This window comes from Gobius niger (genome assembly GCF_951799975.1).
Source record: "Gobius niger genome assembly, chromosome: 4".
In the NCBI taxonomy this organism is placed as follows: Eukaryota; Metazoa; Chordata; class Actinopteri; order Gobiiformes; family Gobiidae; genus Gobius; species Gobius niger.
This window is the reverse complement of record NC_136855.1, coordinates 9,917,552-9,928,358: the sequence shown is the minus strand read 5'-3', so window position 1 is coordinate 9,928,358 and position 10,807 is coordinate 9,917,552. Positions and strand designations below refer to the sequence as shown.

At 44.6% G+C, this 10,807-nt stretch overlaps 1 protein-coding gene across 1 annotated transcript; it reads right to left on the bottom strand.

Moving 5' to 3' along the window:
• Positions 1-1,283: 1,283 nt before the first annotated feature.
• On the bottom strand, positions 1,284-10,340 carry LOC306962340 (ankyrin repeat and SOCS box protein 2-like; the record flags this gene model as incomplete). The annotated part of the gene is made up of 10 exons (XM_079555459.1): positions 1,284-1,477; positions 3,674-3,827; positions 4,138-4,552; positions 4,648-4,770; positions 7,632-7,803; positions 8,165-8,410; positions 8,528-8,683; positions 9,218-9,387; positions 9,478-9,588; positions 10,039-10,340. 10 exons carry the CDS (start codon positions 10,338-10,340, stop codon positions 1,284-1,286), a joined length of 2,043 nt encoding a protein of 680 aa, XP_079411585.1.
• Between the last annotated feature and the right edge of the window lie 467 nt (positions 10,341-10,807).

Sequence of the window (10,807 nt, the reverse complement as noted above, 5' to 3'; positions counted from 1 at the left end):
GCTGTAAACTTTTCAGATAAACTATTTAGAACAAGGTCTAAAGCTTGATCAAAAAATACCATCGTGTCTGCTGCTGTAATGTTGGATCCGCAAATAAACTTTTTTTTTTTTATCCGTAAATAAACTACACGCTTCCGTATATCAAATAGCGCGTCATCGTCCCTCCTAGTTCTGTGATTGGTTCCCAAATCCATGCGAAAATTTCGGCCATGGTCCCCAGGCTGCTGTGCAGTTCGAAATGATTAGCCAGGTTAAGCCATGCTGGTTATTTTTGCACTTTCAACATTTCTTCTCACTTGTGTTTGGTATATGGTGGTAAAGTGGCACAGCTGTGATTGCGGACCGGCCTATAAGAAGCAGTGTTGGTTGGCTTTCAAATATACCACAAACAAGTGAACAGCAATGGAGAATAAAAGAAAACCCAACTGGACAGAGGAGTGGGAGTGCGTGCATGGATGTACTGTATGTGAATGTATGTATGTATGTATACTGTTTATGGCAGGGGTGGGCAGTTAATATTCATGAGGGGCCACATGAGAAGTCTGAATTGAGAGGGCCGCACCAACAATAACCCAAACTTATATGGGGACATAAGTATAATATATGGGGAGTGTGTCGCCGGGGTCCATAAACAAAAGCTCCAAAATAAAAAAAATGTTTTGATTGGGAAAATACATTAAGGAGTTTTTTTTCAATAAATGAATAATAATGAGCCCGACAGGACTGCATCCTCACAAAAAACGACTTACACTTATTGCACTTTACCAGTCTGTGTCACAAGTCTCTGCTACACTGTAGTCAATATTCATTCACGCCACACTCCATGGTAGTAAGCTACTATTGTAGCCACAGCTACCCAGGGGCAGACGTCCATTTCCCACTTGCAAGTCACACAATGTGTTGTTTATATCCTGATTCCTTAGTATGTCAGTGCCCTCTGCTGGACACCTGTGGAAATCTTTTCTTTTATTCTTTTTTAAGCTGCCCCCTAGTGGCTGGAGTGAGCATTCTGGTAATTAAAAAAAATCATAACTCCGCACAGGAATGGGCTAGAGACTTACTTATGAATATATGCTCTACAAGTTGTGGGCTGAATCATCAACCAGACCAGATCTGGTGTGTGTGTGTGTGCGTGTCCCTCTCTTTCCATCTTTCTTATACTTTCCTACCTGAGGAACAGGTATTTCCAACACTATGTTTTCCCAGTCCCCTCCAGTGTCTCACTTGAGAATGAAAATGTCGACCTAAATGTAAAAATGCTGCACCTCTCCTGGTTTCAGCTTTTAAATGCAGAGCTGGTGAGAGAACTGGTGGTACTCGGGGTACTCCAGGCCCTCTGGATCGGGTTCCTCGGGGGGCAGCTGGTGCTGGACAAAGCGCATCAGAGCGGGAGGCAGCGGCAGACGCTTCAGCCGCCGTCTGCTGACCAGAGAGAGGATCCTGAGCCTGCAGAGGTGCAGGAGCGGCCGAGGAGGAGCTGGGAGAGGTGAGAGAAAAGTTTAGTTCAGGGATAAAGGCGGAATAGCCCTGGTGTTTGGTTCCATCACTTTGATATAATAGAGCAATTATTACTATGTATGATTGGGGCCTGGGCTGAGTAATGTATATACGGCACTGTTGTTTTACCCCTGGGAACGACTTTTCACCCTCCAAGAAGGGCCAGCATTTCTCTAACTCCATGTACAGCAGGGTCCCCTCTGAACGGGAGTGTGTTTGTGTGTGTAACAGTGGGACAACAGTAGCCTAGCATCAGGGGCGGCTCTAGAAAAAAAAGCAGGGTCAGGGATAATTTCAGGGGTGGCAAAACATTTTACAATGTTGAATGTTTATAGCGGGAGTACGCAAGTTTCACTTGATCCCAAGGCAATTTTTCCACTAAAATAGTAGCATTGTCCATAATATAAGTTGGGGGTGTATTACTCAGGTAAAATTTTAACTTTTGTAAAAAACAATAAAAAAAAGAAAAAAAAGAATTGTCATCTTGGAAGATTTTGTGTCATTTGAGTAGCAACAGCAATGACAACTGTAACAAGCAGCAACAAAGGCCAGATTAATTTCTTACTTTCACACAAGTTACATCTTTCAATCATTACAGTTGAAATCTTATAGATATTAATTTTAAATGGTTCATCATCACACATCATATCCTGTAGTGACTTTTTAGGTACTGTTGTGTTGGTACACATCACATTATCACATTGGTTATACAGACCCCCAAAAATATTGTATGAATCAGGCTTTAAAGATCTGGATTGGAAGGAATCATGGAAACAATGCATTTATAAAGTGCCAGGCTGACATCAATGGGGTGGATTATTGTTAAACATTAAAAGTGGCATCAAAGCTAGATATTCATTTGAGCAGGTATCGATACTGTCTGTGTTTCCTCCGGGCTGTGCACAGAGAGTAACCCCTCCTCCTCCTGCTCGCCCTCAGAGCTCAGCAGGAAGGAAACGGCAGCTGTGCTCAATACATAAAGTTGAGCTTAAAGTACTCACTTAAACCTTAAATAAAATTCTTAAACTAAATGTGACAGCAGTGTTACTGTTCATGAAGGCAGAAACAGACCGTGTTTAACATGATGGTCATGGGCCAAATCCGGTCTGTAAGTAGTTTATATTGTAGGTTAAACCACCAAGTACATTACAAGCATTTGACTGTGAATATTGCAGCTGAAAATGCAAATTAGGCCTTTAATTACAATAATGTCTCAAGAACATGGTCAATTTGAAACTAATATGTTTGAGTATTCTGCAATGTAGATAATACAGTACAGATGGACATAGACCAGAGTTTCCTACAGCAAATATAGTATAGACCCGTATATTAAAATGGGGATTCTTTTTTTGCAGAGTTGGGATGTGTTGGCCACTCGAGCCAAACTCGAATGGACCCGCGCAATCAGATTTGTTTATTTGCAAGCAGCGTAACTCTTGGGATGCGGAAGTCCCATTCACTAAAAACATGTACAATAGGCCAGGATGAATGAGAGAATGTTTGGGGGACGACGGATGGAAATTAGCCCAGTGTGGCTTGTTTACATGCCCGAGAGCCATGTATGTTCATTAACATGCACTGTCCCGACCAGATAAACCAAGAAATAAATAAATAACACTTCACGGATGGCGCACAGGAGAGCCGAGAGTTTTCCAGTGGGTGGCAAATGAAATGACCGAAAACACATCGACAGTAGGTGAGGTTTTTGATTCATATTCCTGTTCAAATATTAGTAATGAACCACTAATAACACCACAACAACGACACACGTCCGTCCTTTGCTGATTTGTTCACTATGATTCCTGTTTCCTTTTGGTTTCATGACTAGCTTTTGTTTCATGTTGCGCACATACAGTAGCTTGTGAATGTACCTTCACTGATGATGACAATAAAACAACCCTGGTGCCCCGACATTCTGGGACATTCTGATATGGTTTGTGTGACAGAGGCCTATGGTTTTGAGTTACTTGCAACATTGGGGTGATGGCGGGTCATGGCCCCACACAACACTGGTGAAAACTCTCTTTCGTGTTTCAATTTATCCCTTAATCCCAGCTCCTGTTTGAAATCAGCACCGGGGGCACTGTCGGCTTCCATGACTGTGAACATTGTTCCTCAGGCTAAAACAGCTGCATTCTCATACCCACATTACAAACGTAAGTGCTGTGATGGTCACCTGCTTTGTCCTTGATGCAGCTCCAGTCTGAATAGCTGTCCAAGTGCTCCAGGAGGCGGGAGCACAGAGTCACATGACCCACATAGTCCAATAGGAGGTCCACGATCGGCCCGACCCAGCGGCTCACCGTCGGGGAGGACACCATCTCGCAGAACTGTCAATCAAACACAAACACGGATTTCAAAGATAGAAAAGCTTGTTTCATTGGTTGGTTGTTGATGTTTCTGGTCAGGGATAGAGTGGCTTATTGGCACAGCAAGGTTCTGTTTCGAGACCAGTTGGGGGACTTTACTACTTTTTAACACTCACTACTGTCTTTTTTCTCTATTAAAAAGGAAAATTACTTAAATTGAATTGACTTTCCTGATGAGAGAAAAGGAACCACACACTTCAGGCAGTCAATGTGCCACCAGTTTAAATTTAGATACTGAAAGAAATCATGTTTAATCCTGGCTCGTGTGTACCTCCAGCGTGCGCTTCTTGTCCTCTGACTGGCCGGTAAGCGGGGGGTGCGGCTTGTCCCCGAAGGGACAGTTGAAACACGGCACAGCCTTCAGCCCGTTGTCCAGCAGCAGCTTGAGCAGCGGAAGGTCCCGGGCCGCGAACATGAGCAGGGGGGGGAAGGAGGTGCTCACGGTGGGCACAGACACGTTCACGTCGGCCCCGTGCTCCAAGAGGAGGGTGACCGTCTTTATCGCGCCCTGACGAGAGGCCACCATCAGGGGCGGCAGCGTGTCCAGGTTTGTAGCCGCTCCATGGGACATCAGCAGCCGAACTGCGTCCAGGTTCACGTTGGCCACGCTGAAGTACAGAGAGGTGCGGCGCCGGTCCTCGTACAGGCTGCTGCGCTCCTCACTCAGCATCGCGTTTGGGTCAAACCTGGAAAACATAATGAGGCAGTGTATGCAGCAGTGGTTTATTAAAGGCAGTACAATCATGGCAGGATTAGTCTGGTCAAGTGTTTGTGTTCAGACCCTGCGTCGAGGAGCATCTCCAGCACGTCGTCACGGTTCCTCTCGGCCGCCATGTGCAGAGGGCTGATGCCGCAGCGACGCACTCTCGTCTTATTGGTCTTTGGGATCAGCATCGACACGATTCTGAGGAGAGACACAAACCGATCAATGTTCATGTCAAGTCGAATAACGGACAGCTTTACGTCATACACTGCTTAACCCTTGTGTCGCCTTCGCGGGTCTTTTTGACCCGCTGTCATGTTCCGGGCATTTGGATGCAAGGTGACACAAGGGGGCGCCCTTCCAACCTTCTCAGTGTAAATGTGAGTTGACTTTCTTCAGAGTGAGACTTTAGGTCAGACACCATGAGTGACAATAACATGACGCTAAATACAGTGAGCTCTTTGTTTGCAGTAAAAAGTCTGAGGCCTCATTGCTCTTCAGTCACAGACTGAGAAGTGAAGAAGGAAGTCATGGAGCTTCTGCTTTAGACAGAACTTCAGACTTCTGCTGCATGTAAGAGTCATATTACATCAAATCAAATGTTGTAATCTGTAAAGCACTTTGTGATACCTTTTGGTATGAAAAGTGCTTTATAAATATTGATTGATTGATCATATTCTGAAACTCAAATCTGTAGTAAAAACATAATATATGGAAAATAAGTACAATTACAAAAATGCTGTGTCTAATCAAAAAAAGTTTTTTTATTTTTTATTTACTCTCATTCTAAAAAAGAAAGCCCAAACAAATCTAAACTAGTCATGTTTGTCCCAGTTCCTCTGAGTCGTGGTGCAGCAGGACTGATGTGGACAGATGTTACAGAAGAAGCTCATGAGGTTCATTTCTTCAACAGTTACTATAGTAACTATTTTCTCCAAAGTAAAAGTAAATCTACCACAGTCCTGTCCACATCTGTCATGGTCCACCAGGACCCACCACGACTCAGAGGAACTGGGACAAACATGACTTTACAGGAGATACAAATGGTTAGGGTTTTTGGGGTTTTCTTTTTTAGAATGAAAGTAAATTAAAAAAAAATATATATTATTAGATACAGGATTTTCAAATATTTTTCTTTTTCTAATTAAAACATATTTTCCATATATTGTGTTTCTACTATAGATCTGAGTTTCAGAATATGATCAATAAATCAAACTTTATTTATAAAGTACTTTTCATACCAAAAGGTATCACAAAGTGCTTTACAGATTACAACATTTGATATGATATAATATGACCCCTACATGCAACGGAAGTCTGCAGTTCTGTCTAAAGCAGAAGCTCCATGACTTCCTTCTTCACTTCTCAGTCTGTGACTGAAGAGCAATGAGGCCTCAGCCTTTTTACTGAAAACAAAGAGCTCACTGTATTTAGCGTCATGTTACTGTCACTCATGGTGTCAGACCGAAACTCTAACTCTGAAGAAAGTCAACTCACATTTACACTGAGAAGGTTGGAAGGGCACCCCCTTGTGTCACCTTGCATCCAAATGCCCGGAACATGACAGCATGTCAAAAAGACCCGCGAAGGCGACACGTGGGCTATCTAAAAAAAGAGTCTAACATTTTACGCGAATATTTAGTTGCACCGTCTTTAGCTTTGATTAGCTTTGATTAAAGCACTCATTCGTTGTGGCACTGTTGTGAGAATGTGATCACCACGCTCGGGGTGACGGTGGCACAGTAGAGCGGGTCGTCATCCCAGCTCCTGCAAATGCACACTGTTGTTGTGTCCTTGGGCAAGACACTTCACCCTACTTGCCTCCAGTGTCTGTGTACATTGGTGTATGAATGAGAGAGTGAAGGGGTGACTTGTTACTTACTGTAGAGCGAAACAGTGTAAAGCGCTTTTGGCCTGATTAAGGTTGAAAAGCGTCCTCCAACAGCTCCACTGGCTCCCCGTTCAATATCGCATTCAGTACAAGCTCCTCCTCCTCACCTACAAGTCTCTCCATAACCTGGCCACGCCCTACCTCACCGAGCTCCTGCAACAACACCAACCCACCTGCCGACTCCCCTCAGCTGACTCCAACCGCCTCACTCCCATCACCCGCACTAACCGCCGGACCTTGGGGGACTGAGCCTTCGCCATCGCCGCCCCCACTCTCTGGAACTCACTCCCACAGCCCATTAGAAACTCTGGCTCACTACCAACCTTCAAATCAGTACTCAAAACCCACCTGTTCAAACTAGCTTTTTCCTAAACCCCCCTTTTTGTTTTGTTGTATCCCCCATGTAAAGCGTCTTTGAGTGTCCAAAAAAGGGCTATACAAGTCTGATGTATTATTATTATTATTTTATTATACGTTGAGTCCATTTTACCACCACGCAAAGCCTTCTCCAGCACATCCAAGATTCTCAATGGGGTTAAGATCTGAAGAAGAAATCCATTGATGGAATAACCTGGTCATTAGGGACGCTCAGGTCAGCGGCTGATCTCATTCTTTGGGCTCAAGGTGTTGCTGAATCCAGACCTCAACCGCTGAAGTTAAATTGAGGTGGTGACTGATGTTTGCTCGGGTACTGTAAATAAGTAAAGGTGCGTAATTTTCGCACATGGTAAGCTTTGGACGCGCCTCCAGGGCGTCCAGCGCGGCCGAGAGGTAGAGTTGGAAACTGTTGAACATTTTGGAGAAATTTGCGAGTGTCGACCAATCAGGAACTTTCCCCAACAGTGACGTACGTTGTAACTGAGCCACCGGGGCAGATGCTATGTGAGACTTTTACAAAGACACACATCAGTGTTTCTTTATCTAAACACCCAGGATTAAAAACGGCGACAAGAAAACTTATTTCAGTGGCTGAATCTGCGCTGGGAATGTGTTTGGGCCTCGAGGATGCCTGTTGTAGCGCTATGAACACACGCTGACGTGCGGCCAGAGCGTCAGTGACATTTGTGATAAGAGTCTTCAGGTGGGCTTTAGGCGCGTTTTTGGCGCCCGAAAAGAGTTTGGTCTGTACACAGCTTTAGTTAGAAAGGCTATTCTCTATTGCCAAGCATACATCTCGTTGCCGTTCTGCGCGGCGATGTGCAGCGGCAGCAGCCCACGCCTCCCCGACATGTTGGCGTCTGCGTTGTGTGACAGCAGCAGCTCAACCGCCGCCTCCTGACGGTTCTTAGCAGCTTCCATCAGCGCTGTGTTCCCATCCGCCGCCTGAGTGTTGATGTCCGCTCCTGTACATGAAAACACAGGAGGAAAGAATGAATTAAAATGTATTCAATAAAATGAAATTCAATTAAATATTTACAGAAATTTTTGATTTTTTACAAAATTGTGCGGCTCTAACTGCATCCTTGCAAGTCCTATATAAATCCAAACCATTTTTATTGGGAGTAGAATTATTGAATTTCATTTCATTTTATTGAATACATTTTAATTCATTCTTTCCTCCTAATAAAAATGGTTTGGATTTATGTAGGACTTGCAAGGATGCAGTTAGAGCCGCACAATTTAGTAAAAAAATAAAAAATATAGTATATTTCTGTTAAACACGTGCCGTAAGTCAAGAGGCTTGCCAGGGCGTCCGTCACTGACCTTGTTGGATGAGGAAGCGCAGAGCGTCGATGCTGCCGGTCTGAGCCGCGGTGAACATCGCCGTGATGCCGTAGGCGTTGGTTGCGTTGATTTTGGCTCCGGCTTTGAGCAGCATCTCACAGATCTCCACACTGTTCCTGACCACAGCCTCATGCAGAGCCGTCCAACCCTGGATACAGTGACTGTTCACCACGGCCCCGTAGTTCAGCAGCATGGCCACCAGGGCGGCGTTATTGCGCTCACAGGCTGAGGGACACAGGGCAAGGGCACAAGAGAAGGAGCTTTACTTGTCTCCTTTTTTTGTTTTAGTAATGTTTTGTGATCTGTGATGTGATTCACAAGACATCAACATCTCAGCCTTACCTTTGTACAGAGGCGTCTCTTTGTCGTAGTTTGTTGTGTCTGGATCAGCTCCGTTCTCCAGCAGGATTACGGCACAGTCCGATTTCTCCCTGGTCACCGCGATATGTAGCGCAGTCTCCCCGCAGTCTGTGCGCTTGTTCACCATCCCGTGCTGGACTATGGAGACACCAGGTTCACATTGCATGCAATAATAACAAAGACAACAAGAAGAAAAAAGAAAAAGTATTTTTTGGGCCATGCTCGTTTAGCCTGGCCAGACAGACTACATGTTTTTCAAATCCTTTACGTGTAGTCTGGAGGAGGGACCATTATCCGACATACGTAAACTTATAGTTTGTTTACAAATGTAAAAAAAAGTTTATTTACTGATCCAATATGACAGCAGCAGACGCGACGCCATCTTTCGCTCAAGCTTTCGACCGTGTTCAAAATCTTTTAGCTTTAGCGGGTACATCATACGTCATGAGACAACAAATCGGTGGTCCCCAGACTAAATATCCCTGTGAGATTCTGTCTGGCAATACTAGCCAGGCTAATATTCTGCCCAAACAACAGGCTAATTATTCAACAATTTCATGTGAAGAGAGGTTATGAAGTTTGTTCTAAATGAAACATGATCTAAATGTCTTCTGCATTTGATTGCAGTGTCACACATTTGCATCAGTGATTTGGGGTGATGCTTGTAGTCACCTGAGATGAGGGCCCGGAGACACGCCTGCTGTCCGAACCACGCGGCCTGGTGGATGGGCAACCAGCCCGGTTTACTGGGCAGCATCAGGTTAGTCCCCGGAGTGAGAGCCAAGGCCTTCACTCGAGCAGCGTCACCCACACGGATGGCCTGGAATATGGCCTCCTCTTCCCTGGGAAGGACACAGTCAAACGGCTAAAATTAAAACTATATGACAAACTGCAAGTGTTCTGTAAAAATGTGAACCTTAAGAGGTACTCACTCATCCGGCTCTGGCCCGACATACACCAGCGTCTCGTCCATCTTCCTGTAGGCCACCATCGTCTTCCCTGATCCGGTCATGAAGCGGCTGATCGTCCCGTCAAACGTCTTCCTGGATGAAAAAACATAGAGAAGCATTACATTTTTTGACTTAACCTTGACAACATGGTCATGGTTTCAGTTTTGAGCTAAAAATGTGTTTGTCTACAAGGAAAAAAACTGTCCTGTGCATTTGTACCACTGCAGCAACATGTCCAGGGGAAGCCCCAACGTACACAAAAATAACGGCACCCACGGCAGGGGGCTCACATTGCTACAATACTACCCTCTAGTGGCAAAATACAACTCCAGAGAGAGCACTACAACATGGGTTACTACAATGACTTCACATCTGTCAAAAACAACTTTCTTTAAAGCCTGGTTCCAAATATTATTTTTTCTAATATTTATTTTGTCTTTCTTCTAGAGATTCCCCAGGGACAATTTTGAGGGATGTCATTTTTTTAACCACACACATTATAGAGTAGAGTTATTACTCTAGTGTTAGTTTTGCAGTTCTTACGGGTCTGGTGGTTTGGTATCGGGTGGGTTTGGTGAGCTGTAGTGAGCAGTCCTTGTCCCAGGAGGATTATGGGGGTTGGGGTTCCTCGTGGCAGCAGGTGCACTTCGATATCGGGCGGTCTCGGGTGGTCTGATGGGTTGGTTCACTTGGGGGGGTGGTGGCCTTTCTTGAGGGACTTGAGGGAGCGGGGCGTCCATTTGGTGGACTTCGTCCAGACTGCGCGCTATGGCCAGCTGCAGGAGTTGATCATCACTGAGGTCACTGAACAGAGTGTAGTCCTCAAAGGCGAGAGTAGATGCCATGATGACCACCAGGGGGCAGAAATCTGGCAAGTGGCAAATGGAGTTGTGACATAATACATTTTATAGAATAAAACACACTTGTGAGAAGTGCTTTCTGTGTCTTCACTGCTGTAAGAATATGATTGCAGCAATAAAACTAAGTAAAAATGAGAAAAACATGGCATAGGCGCTTTGTTTAACCAACAATATTTTGTGATCCAGATAAGAATGACGTTATATCAAAGCAGTCCAGTTCTAAAAGTTACAAAACAATCCTACACACCATTGGGTTTTGTCTCTGAACAATAGGTTCTGTTCAAATGACATCACAACATTGTAGACTAGAAAATTCCTAACTACGGTAACCGTCAAAATGCTGAACTTGGGACTTTATGGTTTATGGTTAATATCTGTGATGGCTGGACCTATCCACATGAAACAAAAACTGTCAAAAAGTTTAACGTCACATTCCCGTCTCATAAAAGTCC